General features: G+C 46.4%; 1 protein-coding gene and 1 long non-coding RNA gene across 2 annotated transcripts in view; one reads left to right on the forward strand and one right to left on the reverse strand.

Moving 5' to 3' along the window:
- LOC147008896 (uncharacterized) overlaps positions 1-18,063 on the reverse strand; it is a 42,843-nt gene that overhangs the window by 21,542 nt on the left and 3,238 nt on the right. Inside the window, exon 2 of the long non-coding RNA XR_015053131.1 lies at positions 14,006-14,228. This is a non-coding gene — a long non-coding RNA (uncharacterized LOC147008896). The remainder of the gene's footprint in view (positions 1-14,005; positions 14,229-18,063) is intronic.
- Positions 9,827-13,456, forward strand: LOC147008897 (uncharacterized). Its single transcript, XM_085863487.1, has 4 exons — positions 9,827-11,038; positions 11,363-11,432; positions 12,484-12,651; positions 13,172-13,456. Exons 1-3 carry the CDS (start codon positions 9,827-9,829, stop codon positions 12,627-12,629), a joined length of 1,428 nt encoding a protein of 475 aa, XP_085719613.1. The 3' UTR covers positions 12,630-12,651; positions 13,172-13,456.

Raw genomic sequence — 18,063 nt, forward strand, 5'->3', positions numbered from 1 at the left:
CATGATTGACGGTCTGATCTGATTGAAACTTGCCAGGAATATTGCTGGGGACCAGCGGATGTGCCTTTTCGAGGTTTGATATTAATCGGATAAGCGGTTCCCAAGTTACGGCCATTTATCTGTCGACCAATGACAAGACATGGTGCAATGACATCACGAATGACGTCACAATTAATGTTTTTTTTTTTTATGAATACATTTACAGAGAGAGGGGTGAGAGAGGAGGGGTGAGAGAGGAGGGGGGAGAGAGGAGGGGGGAGAGAGGAGGGGGCGAGAGAGGGCTGCACATACTGGCACGCCCCAACGGGCCCGTACTAGTTTATCTATAATTCCAGCAATCTCTGTGTGTGTGTGTCTGTCTGTTTGTCTGCGACCGCAGCTTCTCGACGACCGCCGGTCCAATGGGATTGAAACTTGCCAGGAATATTGCAGGGGCCCCGCAGATTTGCCTTTTCAAGGTTTGATGTCAATCGGACGAGTGGTTCCCAAGTTACGGCCATTTACCTGTCGACCAATGACAAGACACGGTGCTTTGACATCCAGAATGACGTCACAATTTTTTTTTTTTTTGCACGATTGACGGTCCGATCTGATTGAAACTTGCCAGGAATATTGCTGGGGACCCGCGGATGTGCCTTTTCAAGGTTTGATATTAATCGGATAAGCAGTTCCCAAGTTACGGCCATTTATCTGTCCACCAATGACAAGACACGGTGCTATGACATCACGAATGACGTCACAATTAATGTTCTTTTTTGTGAATACATTTACAGAGAGAGGGGTGAGAGAGGAGGGGGGAGACAGGAGGGGGAAAGAGGGGGGAGAGAGGGGGCAAGAGAGGGGGGCGAGAGAGGGGAGGGAGAGAGGGGGAGAGAGTGGAGGGAGAGAGGAGGGAGAGCGGGGGGAGAGAGAGAGGGGCGAGAGAGGGCTGCAAATACTGGCACGCACCTACGGGCCTGCCTCTACGGCCCGTACTAGTTTATTTTAATTCGTGTTGGTGTTGTAGTTTAAACATTGGTTAAGAACACGTTATGGTCCATCATTCATGCCATGGTTGAGATTTAAGAGCAATATGAGGCAATAAAGGTGTATGTGTGTGTGTGTGTGTGTGTGTGTGTGTGTGTGTGTGTGTGTGTGTGTGTGTGTGTGTGTGTGTGTGTGTGTGTGTGAGTGTGTGTGTCAGTGTGTCCTCCATAACCCCAAAACCATGAAACCGGGCATCGTGAAATTTGCATGTGAAGGGAACTCCAAGGAAGTGAACATTGGGTGTTTGGGTAAATGAAAACATCCCTTTTGAAGATAATTAAAGGCCATATTTAATTAATATTCCCAGAATGTTTTGCCTCCATTCCCTTGGAACCTCCTCTGTTATCATAACACAGGTGAATCGTTCATTCAACACCTGAACCACGTGTTCATCGAACAGGTCCATACTTCCACTGGGATCTCATCAGGTCCCACTGCTTTGCCATATAATGCTTCATCTTCCTCCTTCACACGTTCGGTTATCATGACTCCCTCTCACCTTTCTCAAAAACGACCCCCTCACCTTTCTCCCTCAACTCTCCCCACTCACCCTTCTCCCACCATTCACCCCCCTCACTCACCCTTCTCAAAGTTGCCCCACCCCCTCGCATCCACAAAGCTCCCTCCTTCCCCTGCCCTCTCACCACTCCACCTCTTCAAATCCTCAACTGCCTTCTGCCCCCTCTCTTCCCTCCCCTCTCCCCCAGCACCACAGAGCCTTTCCTCCCTCCCATCCGGCCCCCCCCCGGACTATTCTGCAATCCCCCACACTCTTTCAACAATTCTCCTTACCTCCACCCCTCCTCCCTTGTCCGACCCTGCTCCTCCACTCCCATCCCCTCCACCCAAAGCCTCCTCCCCTCCCTCTTCATTAACAGTGTGGACCTCAAATATCCATGGCCTTCGTTCAAACCTTACAGATCATTCCACGAAGGTTGCCACTGACAAACCAGACATAATCTGCTTCACAGAAACTTTTCTCCCTCAAAGCATCTCTGACTCCCAGGTATCTCTCCCTGGTTACTCCCTCCTCAGGTATGACAGACCTGCACCTCGTCCTGGTGGAGGAGTTGCTCTCTTCATCAAAAACTCTTTTCCTCACTCTCCATGCACTGCCTTCACTCCCCCACACCCCGAGGAATACCTCTGGCTACGGCTTCCACTCCACTCCCACCTAATGTTTATATGTGTACTGTACCATCCACCAAACAGTGATGACTCCATTTACACCTCACTATCCGAAAACATGGACCAACTTCTATCTTCTCATCTGAACTCTCTCTTCCTCAAATGTGGTGACTTCAATTGTCATTGTGCCAGTTGGCTCGGTGTGGGTACCTGTCTCACCTGTCATGGCACGTCAGCAAAAGACTTCTGCGACTCATTGGGACTGACTCAATCGGTCAACATCTCAACCAATGGCAACCAGGATCCCAACCAATGGCACTCCATCTCTTGTGGATCTGATTTGACAAATTTCCCTGAAAATATCTGCTGTTCTTCCTCTGCTCCAAAGGTTCTTCTGACCACGTGCTTGTCAAAGTGGACATCTCTCTGGTTGTTATCAGAGAACCACCTCAGCGCCGTCGAGTCTGGCATGCACTCAGGCCGACTGGCAGGGTCTCCAAGCAGCCATCAAACTTCTAGACTGATCTCCCATCGCTACTTTCTCCAACATAAACTCATCCTGGGAATTCTTTCAAAGAAACTTGCTCTCCTTCAGGCACAGATTTATCCCCCTCTCGTCTTCAGTTGTCCAACCCTTCTTCCCGCCTATGATTCACTAAAAGCTTGTGGCGAGACACTTGTCCTAAAACAACTTGCCTTTGCCTCATGGAAAGCAAAGCCAACTGAGGGTAATCTCAGTTCCTTCCATAAAGCTCGGAACAAGTGAGTATCTTCCCTCAGGAGAGCCAGAAAACAACATCCTTCAATGCTATTGTCTGAACTCTCAAACCTCTCTCCCTTCTCCAAATCCTGGTGGCGTCCAATCAAATCTGTTTCTGGTGTATGTTCCCCCTCCATCCCCTCCCTTACCTCAAATGGCCGGACTGCTGATACCGCATGTGAAAAGGCTGAATGCCTAAACTCGGTGTTTGCATCGAAATCTTATGCACGAAACCCATCGCTTTCTGTACCCACCTTACCCAGTTGCATCCAACTGTCCATGGACTCTGTGTCCATTTTCTTCTGACAAAGTGGAGAGTTTGCTGTCAAACCACGACTCAGATTCTGCGACCAGTCCAGATGGCATCAGCCCAGGTGTGTAAAAAACCTACTCCTCTGCTCTTGTTCACCTTATCTCTGTTCCACTCACCCTCTCATTTGCTCAAGGTCATCTGCCATCTGCTTGGAAATCAGCAAACATGACTGCCCTACATAAAAAGGTGCAAAAACAGATCCCTGCAACAACAGACAGATCAACCCTCTTCCAATCATCAGTAAGGTGATGGAATCCATCATTGCTTCAGACATCAAAATCCTTCTTCTCCAATGGCTGGATTTCCGATCATCAACTTGGTTTCAGACCATGCACTCTCCCCGAGATATACTGCTTCTGCTCTCCTAACAATGGATGGAGATCCTCAATGCCAGGCATGAAATCACAGCCATATCCCTCGACATATCATGTGCTTTTGGCACGGTCTGGCACCCTGCCCTGCTCACCAAACTCTCTTCCTATGGTATCCAAGGCCATCTCCACTCACCGCTCGCAGACTTCCTCTCGTGTCGCAGTAAACGTGTGGCCCAAAATGGAGTTCTCTCATCCCTTCTTCCTGTTCAGGCTGGAGTTCCTCAAGGCAGTGTTCTGGGCCCTCTTCTTTTTCTGGTTTTAATCAATGATCTCTCCGACTCTCTGGAAAATCCAATTTATCTCTTTGCTGATGACTCCACCCTCTGCCGTACCATCTGTCATCCCTCAGACCGGCAAGCAGCAGCTTCTTCGCTCTCTGCAGATCTGGATAAAATCACAAACTGGTCCAACACGTGGAACATGTCTTTCAATCATGACCAATCTCACACTCTCACTATGTCTCTCTGAAAGGACCTTTTGGAAAACTCCCCGCCCCGATCTACTTTCCAAACAATCCTCTGAAGAAATCCTTTCATTCAAACTTCTGGGTCTCTCCATCTGCCATGATCTTTCCTGGGAAATCCACATTTCCAATCCGGTCTCCAAAACCACTCGCCGACTCAGCATCCTCCGTCGTGCAAAGTCCTTCCTCGGCACACCTGAGCTCCTGACCACATGCAAAGCTGTCGTCCGCAGTCTGATGGAGTCCTTCTCACTTCACTTCATCCCACCTCACTCCCTTCCGAAACCACGTCATGTAATTAGTGACGTAATTACCTTGTCCGACGAGGTGAAACACGTGACGTTCAAATGAAACCTTCTGTCGATGGTCCAAGTGATCGTTCAGTTCTCCGATCGCGCCAAATCCTCCTCGTGCGTCATTATTCTCCTCGTCGTCAACATCATGTCCTTCATCACCAGGAAACCGCCATCCACACACCCTCCCTTCATCCATTCCTTCACACCAGAATACCATCGTAAATGTGCAAGATTCACATTGTTTATTACTAATTACTGATATGTATTTGTTTATCACTAATTACTGATACGTATTAGTTTATTCATCGTGTTGCTGATTGAGACTATTTTTCAGTAAATTGACGTCATTCCTCTGTCCCCGGAAATAGTGCGTCTTCCCCGGAATTAACGCGCGGCGGTAAACTGCACTACAATTCTCAACGGCGCGATAATAAAATAGTGCGATCGTATTTTTGTTAAATTAAACATAAAAACGAGAATCTGAACTCTGATTACAGGTCAGAAACAGGGCGGATAAAACACTCGTGATGTTCATCAACTTGGGCCGCATGGTTTTTACCGAGATTAATCAGAGAAAAATAAAATTAATTCTACAAAAGGTGGAACGGTCAAAATAAATGACGCGGTGAGGAGGGGGCGTGGCCACAGGCAATTATGACGTCACAATGGTTGTTGTTGGAGACAATGAGAATTCCATATTCGGGATCATTTAATACAGAGATTGATTGTGAAACGCCATTCCGTGGATAGACGTGCATGAGAGATGTGGTCTCTGATCGCAGCGGTCATGATGTTCGTCTCCGGAGAACCATCCCGACCTCCACAGCAGGTAAGCGGTGATGGTAAGAGATAACGTTTGTGGGTTGATGGAGAAGTGAACCGGTGGTGTATTCCATGTTAGATTTCTCTTGTTTTGGATTCGATTGAAAATCCGAGTGAAGACGAGAGTGACACAGCGAGTGTGATTCAAATATAAAACGTTTCACGGAAATAACTTTCTCACAAGAACGTCGATCGTGGGGCGGAGTGTGTGTGAGTGGAGGAAGCGACATGAAGAGAGTGATTCGTCATGTTAGTAAAATGGCCACAGGAGTGGGATTCAAAACGATCCTCCATCCATTGAGATGATCAGAGATTGTTGAAGATTCACAAACATGTAAACTGGAGTCTTGATACAGTTTACTCGGAGTCACGACAAGGTTTGTCTGGCCACGTGGGTGATGACCATCATTTTGTATCGTTCGATTGTTCATTGAATGAATAAACCATCGTTCATCATTGTTATTAAAATGGCGGGATACTGTGCTGTTGGAAGAACCATTCGATCACCGAAGGGTTTCAAAATGTGGAGATTCCCTGGAGATGGAAAATAAAATTATTCTGAGAAGTAAACCCACTGGGGGGGGGGGGTACTTTGTGTGTCGGCTAAGTTGTAGTCCCGTGTGTGTATATTTGTGTGTGGTGTTGTAATCACATTGTACTTGGTAGTTGGGGATAACTCGTAAGAAGATATAAATCATCGTGGAAACCTGTTTGGATAAATTATGATGTTTATCAAGAACATCCTGGAAAAGTTCTGAGGAAACTTGTCGTGTGTGTGTGTGTGTGTGTGTGTGTGTGTGTGTGTTTGTGTGTGTGTGTGTGTTTGTGTGTGTGTGTTTGTGTGTGTGTGTGTGTGTGTTTGTGTGTCAGTGTGTGTGTGTGTGTGTGTGTGTGTGTGTTTTTGTGTGTCAGTGTGTGTGTGTGTGTGTGTGTGTTTGTGTGTCAGTGTGTGTGTGTGTGTGTGTGTGTGTGTGTGTGTGTTAGTGTGTGTGTGTGTCTGTGTTTTAACATCAGTGTCTCCTCCATAACTCCAAAACCATGAAACCGAGCATCATGAAACTTTGCATGTGAAGGGAACTCCAAGGAAGTGAAAATTGGGTGTTTGGGTTAATTAAAACATCCCTTTTGAAGATAATTAAAGGCCTTATTTAATTTATATTCCCAGAATGTTTTGCCTCCATTCCCTTGGAACCTCCTCTGTTATCATAACACAGGTGAATCGTTTATTCAACACCTGACTCCACATTCACCGAGGCAGGTCCGTACTTCCAGTGGGATCTCATCAGGTCCCACTGCTTTGCCATTTTCATTCCTCTTTCGCCGGTTGTCTTGTCTTATGGCACTTTTCTGCAGAAATGAAAGATTCCAGGAGTAATCTTTAAAATCCCATATTGATATTCCTTGTGTGTCCTTTAAATTGTTGTGATCCCTGTTCACCATGAGCATGTGATGAAGAATATAAAGAATTTATTTTTGGTTGGAAACTCCAAGTGAACTTTCTCCACCAAGGAAACTTGGAATTTGTTCCTGAAAGGGAAAAGCTCCTTCATGGTCGTGTCGATGGAGGAATCTTCACATTCCTCGTTTGTTCAGTGGATATTGATATCGAAAAAATACATCTCAGGGCTGCTGTACACTCACAGTTTGCACACTCACCTCTGAGCTGTGTTGCTTGGGTTGGAATCTCTATCCCGGTATAAACTGCTGCCCTGGTGTTTCACCTGTATTGTGGTCCATCAATGTGTGCACCATCAGAGGAACGTGAAGCACGAGGACCCGTGTGCAGCACTCATTGTCGGTGTACGTTGAAGGTTCCACGGTGTTTTTGTAAAGGGTAGTCGAGTTATCCGCAGCATTCTCAACAAATCACAAGTCACTTCCCAAACTCCTTATGAAGCTGAACTTGTCAAGTGTGGTTCAAATGATAAACTCTCGTACATTCCATGAACCACTGTGTTTGTAACATCTTCGTCTTGTTTTGTTACAAAGTTTTGGATTTTGTAAAATAATAAATAAATGTTGTTTAGTTAAATTTCAATTTCTCTTGATTCTAATTTCTCTTGTTTCTGCCCTTGTCCATGTCCATAGTTGTTCCACAATGATGATGTGGAGGTTTCGGTGATGTCGAAGGTTCGCGATGTCGTGTTCGTCACGATCGCGCTCCTCTTATTCGTCGTCGTGATCTCCTTTAAACCAGCGATGTGGTTCGGGAGGAGGAGGAATCAAAGAAAGCCCGGCATTCACTGGTAAATATCACGTGACTTTTCATCAATATTTAAATAATTACTTCATCCAAGAGGACAAGATAGTACAGAACTTTGAAACGAGTTTACATTAAATTATTACCAATCATAAAGTCTGGCAAACGAATGTCTGGTCCAGTGACAACAGGGAGGACCGGAACACGGAGCACACTCTCCTTCAAAGTGACAGTCACAAGTCACACCTGCCATGAAAACATGAAACGATGTTCATCATCTGGAACCAGGCCAGTTTCCTGTCTGAATCCTGACAAACCACAATTAAAAGAACGTCTCAGCCAGTTGAGCGATGTGCTGGTACTTCCTTCATGGCCGGTACTGAATTGGTGACATGAATGGTTTTGCCATGTTGGATGGGGCAATGTTTTGTTTGGGACACGAGTCGCTCCTGAACCCAACCTCTTCTTCAACGGACTATCAAGAGCCACAGTGTGGCTTGAAATTAGGAAAACGAGAATCACTCCACAGAGCCCAAGTTATGATCTATATATTAACACTGAAGGACCAATTTTGTGCTCCTCCGAGCGGTCGCGTCCCGTTGTTCTCGGTACTGTAACCTGGACTGAAAGAAACTTCGTACCTGTAAGAGTGCATCGCACATAGCGCCAATTGTCAACCTTCAATTGTGAAGCAGAATAAACACTTTTCGTTTTGCATTCGTTTACATGGCGACGTGTGACGTCACCGCTGAGACACGTCAGGACGTCATGACATCATCTGTTATTCGCTGATGTCATTACGTCTGTCGTCGACAGACCGTAACCGCTGAGAGGTGTAATTCCACTCCTCGAAAATAGCGTCTGCAATGTAAAACCCCCTTCTGCACATGCTGACTGCCTCAGAATGTGAATTTGACACAAAAAATGTAAGAAGAAACATTGTATCTTCTATATATTAATACTGAAGGACCAATTTTGTGCTTCTCCTAGCCATCGCGTCACGTTTTTCTCGGGACTGTGACCTGGACTGAAAGAAACTTCGTACCTGTAAGAGTGCATCGCACATAGTGGCAATTGTCAACCTTCAACTCTGAAGCAGAATAAACACTTTTCGTTGAGACGGGGACGAGGAGTGAAGAGGCGGGGGTCAAGGTAAGCACATTTTTGGGCGGGTGTAAGCAAATTGAAAGCGGGAGACGGGGGGAAATGGGGCGGGGGATGAGTGGGCTGCGGCTGGGGTGAATTAGGCAGAGTTGAGTGTGAGGGGGTGGACAGGGGGCGGAGAATCAAGAGACGGGGGGCGGGGAGTGAAGAGGCCGGGGCGGGGCCGGGGTAATTAAATTTTTGGGCAGGGTTAAGCAAATTGAAGGCAAGGGGTGGGAGGCGGGGGGGGGGGAATGGGGCGGGGGATGAGTAGGCGGAGGCAAGCACCCTATCCAGTCCATGTCCCTCGAGTGTGGGTGAGCTGGTGAGGGTGGTTGAATGAACGGAATCCTCCTGTGAAGGGGTTTCGGCTCGTCATTATTATTGTTATAATTCTATTTTTCCTTACAAAGTGTATTCAACAACAGGGTAGGGAAAACAAAAGATACAATTACAAATGAACTATTACACACTGCGTGCCCTGGGTTTCATACGATCGGAAGGTCCTCAGACAACCTTAAGGCCTCAGACACACTATAAGAAAGAAATGACCAAGGAGACAGACAAGACTGGAAATACCGTAGATGTGTTCGCTTGTACACAAACAGGCCCACGGTCCAGAGACTGGTCTTATTACCTCCTCCACTGCAGGTGGATGGACATTTTGTTTTCACCCCTTTCTCTTTTGTTTGTTTGTTTGTCTGATTGTGAACAATATCTCAAAAAGTTGAAGATGGATTTGGAGGAAATTTGTTGGAGAGGTTTGGCATGTGACACTGACTGAATGATTTGATTTTGGTGAAGATCTGAATCCGGATCTGGATCCGAGGATTTTTTAAACTCATTTTTCACGATTGAATGATTGGGCTAAAACGATACACATACAGTGTGATATCGCAAAAAGTTCGGGACGGATTCGGATGAAACTTGGAGGATGAGTTTGTTGGTGACCAGAACAAGCCGATTACATTTTAGTTTACATCCAAATCCAGATCCAGCCTTTCACTGGGATACAAAACGTAAACTAATCAGCCTGGCAGAGGGATGTGTTCTTCCGACTGTCCTTGTTGTTGCTTGTATTCCAGTGTCTGTAGTTTCGTTGAGATTTGATTGGTCAAGATATCTTTCAATCAGACCATGTGTGTAAGGAATTGAATCGTCTCATCTTCGTTTTCTTCAATGCAACACTCATGGAGCATGTGTTTTGTCGTTCACAAAATCATACATTTTCCTCAAACTGATGAGCATTGCCCTTGTTTTGTTGCAGTTTTTGTTGTGGCCGGAAGCACTTGCAGAAAAAAATGGGAAAAAAGGAGCGGCCGTTGCTGGAGGAGGGTCAACAAAAGGAGGTGTTGGAGATTCAGAAGGTGAAGGAAGAGGAGGATAAAAGAATGGAAGAAAAAAAGGCATTGTTCGAACAGTTGTGGCAGAGAGAGAGAGAGAAACTACAGGAAAGAGGTGAAAAATTGCACCAGAAAGAAGAACGAATGAAAGAAAGAGAGCGATTAATTCAGCTCGCAGAAAAATCTGTGCAGGACAAAGACGTTCAACACAGACATGAGGATGAACGATGGAGAAAAGAGAGAGAAGAGCAGAATAAAACAGAGGAAGAGCAGCAGAGGAGAAACAAGGAAGAGGAAATGAGAAAACGTGATGAGGAAGAACAGGTGAAAAAGAATGAAGAAGAGCTAAATAAAATAAAGGAGGCAGAGTGGAGGGAAATGGAAGAGGGATTCCTGAGAGAACAAGAGGAATTCCTACAATGGAAGGAATCGGTCCATCAGGAGCAGACACGCAGAATGCTTGAGATTCAGCAAAAAGAGCAACAAGTTTTAAACAGTGAGCACGTGCTGTTCGGGTTGGAGAGAGAGATTGATAAACGAGAGAGAATCGAGTTGGAACAACAGGCTCGATTTGATAAAAAGATGGAATTGAAAGAACTCGAGATTAAACACAGAGAGTTTGAGACATGTCGCCAAGAGGACGAGATAAGATTGAGAGAACAGGATGTGGAGAAGAGGGAGAAACTGGTGCACCAAAGAGAAGAGGAGGAGAGTGGGCGGCAAGATAAATTTGTGGAGACACAGAGAATAAAAGAGGAAGAGTGTTTGTGTCGAGAGCAGGCGGTACATCTGCTGGAGCTGGAGATACGTAAACGAGAAAACGACGTTCAGACACGGGAACATGAGGTTTGGCGATGTGAGGAAAAGGAGAGAAAGAGACGAGAGCACGATAAACATGGGGAAATGAACCAGGAAGAGGTGCACCAGAAAGAAAAAGAAGCACATCGACAGAGAAAGAAAAAAATACAAAAGCACAGAGAGGAAGTACAGAGGAAAAGTGATGAGGAACGAAAACCTGAACGTGATGAATCGCTCAAAGAGCAACCAGGTCAACAACAGAAACCACACGTTGTTGGAGTGCAGAAGGAACAAAAACCTCAACGTGATCAAAGCCTGCAACAGGTGCAGCACGGTGTTGATGGATCAGACCGTATGCAGGACCTTCAACAGGTGAGGACTCTTCAGTACTTGGGAGAAGTTGGGGGTGAACACACTGGGTACAAACACAGTGAACCCCACGATGAAGTTGTTCAGTTGGATAATTGTAATTATTATTTTTGTGATAAAGGTCACATATTGGCATGGTCATCCCCACGCAGGATAAATAACAAGAATTATAACTCACCTTGATTGGATCAAATCGACTAATTCACCTTGTCATCGATTACCTGTTCCATCAGTTCATCTCCTTCTGTTCCCTTTCCTGAACAAGTTATCAATCTGATGAACACATCGATGTGTTTAATCTTTTATATTTTTATTCTTTCTCCAAAGACCCCCCAGAAGAGGCGCTCGTTCCCTCCTCCTCCACCCTCTTACAAGAAACCTTCTTACCGGATGGAACGTAAGTTACCAAGATTCTTACCTCGCATAAATTATTACAAACTTTGTCTAAACTCCGTGTTCTTCACCTCCATCGTGTCCCATTTTGTCCGTGCCTTCGAAATGGTGAAAACACGAATGTTTTGCTGCAATCGAAGTCAGAGAAGTACCAAACAAATCTTCCAGTTGGTGGAAGTATGGTACGAGTGTTGATGTGTTCATGCAGAAGCCATTGTGTGCACCTGGATGATCATTAAAGTTAATTGTTTGAAAAACTAAATTTTTACAATCCCACTTCCAATTAGCTTGGGGTGACTCGAGCTCCTTTCCCTGAAGTTGTACATCTTGGTTCACCCGAAGGACATCAGAGGTTTTTAAATATAAATTTGAACAGTAAGTGGGGATTTGTGTGCTTCTGCAGGAGGTGCAGGCATGATGGACCAAATTACCAAAGTTCTCTTGGAAACTGTCAGAAAGTAAAGGTTCATGTAAATATGGTGGGAGATGGTGATGAAGAAAAATGAAGTTGTGAAATTGCAGGGGAAAGTGAAATAACATTGAGAGTGGGAGAGTGAGAGAGTGAGAGAGTGAGAGAGTGAGAGAGTGAGAGAGTGAGAGAGTGAGAGAGTGAGAGAGTGAGAGAGTGAGAGAGTGAGAGAGTGAGAGAGTGAGAGAGTGAGAGAGTGAGAGAGTGAGAGAGTGAGAGAGTGAGAGAGTGAGAGAGTGAGAGAGTGAGAGAGTGAGAGAGTGAGAGAGTGAGAGAGTGAGAGAGTGAGAGAGTGAGAGAGTGAGAGAGTGAGAGAGTGACACAGTGACAGAGTGACAGAGTGACAGAGTGACAGAGAGAGAGAGAGAGAGAGAGAGAGAGAGAGAGAGAGAGAGAGAGAGAGAGAGAGAGAGAGAGAGAGAGAGAGAGAGAGAGAGAGAGAGAGAGAGAGAGAGAGAGAGAGAGAGAGAGAGAGAGAGAGAGAGAGAGATGCATTCCAGGACTGTGTTGGGACACGTGAGAATGATGGAGATTATGATGACAATGCCACTTCGTGTTTTTGACCATGTTGTTGTTGTGTGTGCAGAGGAAGACGTCATCGTGACAGTTGCTGGGGAGGAAGATGCCATGTTTGGCAACGATTCTCTCATCGTTCCATCGTACAAACTATCTAGAAATAAAAGACGATACACCAGGCTCTTGCAGATGGCCGATTCAGCATTTTTTCAATGAACATCAGTCTCAAGAACTCCAGGTACTTAAACCTTCCTTGGACTTGATTTAATGATTTGCATCCTTTTTGTGTCCTTGTTTGTCAATTTGTCACTTCCTTGTTTATGATGAGAACTCAATAATTCCGAGTGAAGACAATTTACACATTAGAATGAATCGGCCAACATGAAACAGGTGAGGTCTCTCCCTGATTTGTACAAGCAATGCCAATCATGGTCTGTCACTCATGAAGGAAACTGCAGCCATGAACCCTTGGGATTTGCTGCGTCACTCATCACTGCACACCATGCGTCACTTCATCACTGGACACCATGCGTCACTTCTTCACTGGACACCATGTGTCTCTTCATCACTGGACACCATGTGTCTCTTCATCACTGGACACCATGTGTCTCTTCATCACTGGACACCATGTGTCTCTTCATCACTGGACACCATGTGTCTCTTCATCACTGCACACCACGCGTCTCTTCAACACTGTGTAACCACATTTACACTCCAACATTATCTTTACCGTTTTTTTGTTTCCTCCTTCCCTTCAGCTGCTGCCATCATCATCTGGATCGACTTCAAATATTCTTCCAAAACATCTCCAGCCTGAGCGGACTCATCTCCTCAATAATCATTCCCAATGGCTCTCCTTCATTGCTGTTCCTGAAGGATCTTTTCCACAAGTATCCCTCCAAGGTTCTCCAACCTTGATGTTACATTTCACTCCAGCACCCAAGACTCCACTGTTGAATTGTCTTTGATAAAAGTGTTAATTTTCTTGTGTGAATGTAGATTTTCTCTTGTAATTACAGAGAATAAAATTAACCTAAAATCTCTTTTCCTTTCAAGTGATGTCATTTATAAATACAAGGAACGGTGTCGAAAATATTGTTTTGGAAATGTCTCCTCATGATACTAATTATGGAAGTAATTTAAAGTGTTTCTGTGTTTGTTTCTCTTTCGAGGCCAAACCGGAGCACCGAGAGGAAGCAAATTTTGGGTTCTTGTATTTCAGAATGTTGGCTAAGTTTTAAGCTGCTGCACGTTGGCCTTGACCTGACCGTGGGTACCCCTGGCACGTTTGTAATATTTGGTGTTGATTAGACCAGCTGTTTTTATTTCTTAGATTTCCAGACCTACATAACCATGTCGACAGTGAATTTCCTTCAAGGGTTGAGTGATTTGGGGGGTGGAGGGGGTTGTGCCCACGACCTGACCCTGGGTATTCCCAGCATGTATATAAAATTTGGTGGAGAGAGTTGCAGGAGTGTGGAATTTTATATCATTCAAGGAAAAGGCTTCACACACACACAAACACAAACACAAACAACACACCGCGTTGAGGAAAGCGGCACATAATCACCTCGTCACACCATCTCACTCACTGCTTGGTGGTGTTGATGGCGATTCCGAAACCACAACCCTGACGTTGAGGTGAAGGAGATCCTGTGGAGAAAGGGCTGGAAATGTGAGCGGGACAGAGAGGTTTCCTTTGGAGTGTGGATTGGAGGCCCGAGGTGAGCTTCTGCTGCTGCTCGTGTTCCTGGACGATTTGAGGACGACGTGGCTGGTAATCTGAGCGGGTAATTCATGCACACTTCGAGGAGTCTGTAATTCAGCAAAACAGACATGCAACTGGATGTTAAACACTCTTCTTGTTACTTTTCAGATTGAGATGAAAGATGAGTAAGCCGTCAAAGCGAGTTCTGGAAGGAAGTGTGTCACTTCAAACAAACGAAGAGAAGATGTGATTCAGTGAAAACCAACCACAGCAAATGGATAATATGTCGAGGTGAGCAAAGTCAAAGAATGTGTAATCTTCAAAAGTATACATTTAAAACAGTTAAGTCGGCGATAATCGTCAGAAGAGACAACTGCTTTACATTTGCAAATGGACAAAGTTGACCAAATTTGGTTGGAGCATGTGAAGCTGGGAAACCAAACACCCCACATGGTAAAATAAATGCAGAAATGTGTACATCAATGAAAAAGGCTACAAACTAACAGAAAGGAGGCTTGGGATTAAAACCTCGATTTGAAATAAGGAAGAACCAACGGCAAGTTCAGAAGAGAGAATATTGACCGGACAACACGGTGAGCCTTATCAAGGAAAGGTATGATGCGTTACATATAACCGATGGTTCCAGGGGAAAGAACCACAATGTAAAGTGTCGACAAATGATAACCAGGAAACAATCATGAGTCTTGCTAAAAATCTGAACATAAATGAGATAGTCGTACAGGGTCATTGGTGCAGGACATGACACGGTGGCTATTGATGTGTGCCACCTCAAACCATGTATGAACGCCTTTTCAAGCAACTTCAATCCCTTCAACAAGAACACAAGATGTTCGTCCTTTCGACAAAGCGTTTAAACTTCTTTTGGATCAACAAAAAAGAAATCTGTGTTTCATGAACAGCAGAGTTTTCTGGTGCAGTCTTTATGTGATCAATACAAAAGAATGGTTTAAGATCTTGGAGTAAGGAATACAGACTACCATGCGGTAACACTAAAATGGGAACTTGTTCAGCATTTTGACACTTGTATTGCAGTGTTTGATCAAAGCTGTCGCTCCACATTCATCTTTGCATCTCGGGTTTCTATTGGTGATGCTGTTGATAGACATTGGAAGCTCGAAAAGGAGGAAAATGTAAACGAGAAAGAAGAAACCCTTCTGCAGACAGCAAAGATTGTGAGATGACACAAAGTTGTTCAAAAAGGAGGTGCAGACCTCAGCGTCGACAGGGATATCAACTGAAGCAGCTTCTCAGATGGTTCCAGGTACATTCTATCATTTCATTGCCAGTCTATTAGCAGACAGAGTACACTTTCCGACAAATCAACAAGAGCGCGACAGAGACTCAGTCGACAGACAGAAGAAAATATCTTGATGAAAGCACAACAATTATTGCAGCACATGTGTGGTGTTATTGTTGTGGGGCCAGTTCTTGGTGGCGAGCACGACCACGAGGGGAACAATAGAGTCGGCTCCACCGAACACACCGGAATTTAGGTCGTACCTTTCAGATAAATCTGAAAGTACGGATCCCATACAGGACAATAAATCGTCAATAATTGGACCGCGTGGAGTCGGGTTAATTGACAATTTCAATTTACCTAAGTACCCACGCGGCAAAGCTTCCCAGGGAATTTACACCCTCGGCAGGCCTCGAACGGAACGAGCCGTTACCGTGATCGAACCGTGTGTTACACGAGCGGATGGTTCCCGAGGCCCGTCGGTACAAATGTAGAACTGCGGCAACCGCCTTCCTAATCCCCACTACGCACCGTGGCAAACCAATGGCAGAAATGACTAAGAACTAACCGAAACCCCGTCACAGACGGATTCCGTTCATTCAACCACCCTCACCAGCTCACCCACACTCGAGGGACATGGACTGCCAGGGCGTGCTTGCCCCCGCCTACTCATCCCCGCCCTTGCCCCATTCCCCCCGCCTCCCACCCCCCGCCTTCAATTTGCTTACCCCCGCCCAAAATTTTAATTACCCCGGCCCCACCCCGCTTCTTCACTCCCCGCCCCCGTCTATTCATTCTCCGCCCCACTTGCCCTGTCCACCCCCTCACACTCAACTCCACCTAATTCACCCAAGCCCCCGCCCGATCATCCCCCGCCCCATTCCCCCCTCGTCTCCCGCTTTCAATTTGCTTCACCCCGCCCAAAAATTTGCTCACCTTGCCCCCCGCCCCGCCTCTTCACTCCTCGCCCCGTCTCAATGAAAAGTGTTTATTCTGCTTCAGAGTTGAAGGTTGACTATTGCCACTATGTGTGATGCACTCTTCCAGGTACAAAGTTTCTTTCAGTCCATGTCACAGTACCGAGAAAAACGTGACGCGACTGCTGGGAGGAGCACAAAATTGGTCCTTCAGTATTAATATATAGAAGATACAATGTTTCTTGTTACATTTTTTGTGTCAAATTCACATTCTGAGGTAGTCAGCATGTGCAGAAGAGGGTTTTACATTGCAGACACTATTTTCGAGGAGTGGAATTACACCTCTCAGCAGAAACGGTCTGTCGACGACAGACGTAGTGACGTCAGCGAATGACCGATGATGTCATGACGTCCTGACGCGTCTCAGCGGTGAGGTCGCACGTCGCCATGGAAACGAATGTAAAACGAAGTGTTTATTCTGCTTCAGAGTTGAAGGTTGACCATTGGCACGATGTGCGATGCACTCTTCCAGGTACGAAGTTTCTTTCAGTCCAGGTCACAGTTCCGAGAAAAACGTGACGCAACCGCTTGGAGGAGCACAAAATTGGTCCTTCGGAATTAATTTTTCGACGAGCCGAAACCCGTCACAGAAGGATTCCGTTCATTCAAACACCCTCACCAGCTCACCCACACTCGAGGGACATGGGCTGGACAGGGCGTGCTTGCCCCTGCCTACTCATCCCCCGTCCCTGCCCCATTCCCCCCCCACCTCCCACCTCCACTTTCAATTTGCTTACCCCCGCCCAAACATTTGCTTACCTTGCCCCCCGCCTCTTCACTCCCTGCCCGGTATCTTCATCCCCCGCCCTCATCTCTTCACTCCCTGCCCCCGTCTCTTCATCCCCGCCCCCGCCTCTTCACCCCCCGCCCCGCCTCTTCATCCTCCACCCCGCCTCTTCATCCCCCGCTCCTGCTTCTTCATCCCCCGCCCCTCCCTCTTCATCCCCCGCCCCCGTCTCTTCATCCCCCGCCCCTTCACTCCTCCGCCCCCGCCTCTTCACTCCCTGCCCCCGCCCCTTCACTCCCTGCCCCCGTCTCTTCATCCCCCGCCCCCGCCTCTTGACTCCTCACCCCCGTCTCAACGAAAAGTGTTTATTCTGCTTCAGAGTTGAAGGTTGACTATTGCCACTATGTGCGATGCACTCTTACAGGAAAGAAGTTTTTTCAGTTCAGGTAACAGTACCGAGAAAAACGTGATGCGACCGCGAGGAGGAACACAAAATTGGTCCTTCAGTCTTAATATATCGATAATAACGATCTCTTATAATGCTTCATCTTCCTCCTTCACACGTTCGGTTCTCATGACTCCCTCTCACCTTTCTCAAAAACTACCCCTCACCTTTCTCCCTCAACTCTCCCCACTCAACCTTCTCCCACCATTCACCCCCCTCACTCACCCTTCTCAAAGTTGCCCCGCCCCCTCGCATCCAGAAAGCTCCCTCCTTCCCCTGCCCTCTCACCTCAATCTCATCACTCCACCTCTTCAAATCCCCAACTGTCTTCTTCCCCCTCTCCCCCCAGCACCGCAGAGCCTTTTCTCCCTCTCATCCGGCCCCTCCCCCCTGCAATTCCACAATCCCCCACACTCTTTCAATAACTCTCCTAATCTCCACCCCTCCTCCCATGTCCGACCCTCCTCCTCCACTCCCCTGCACCCAAAGCCTCCTCCCTCCCTCTTCATTAACAGTGTGGACCTCAAATATCCGG

This window comes from Eptatretus burgeri, chromosome 18 (assembly GCF_056783735.1).
Source record: "Eptatretus burgeri isolate ZD-2024b chromosome 18, Ebu_testis_v1, whole genome shotgun sequence".
Classification (NCBI taxonomy): Eukaryota; Metazoa; Chordata; class Myxini; order Myxiniformes; family Myxinidae; genus Eptatretus; species Eptatretus burgeri.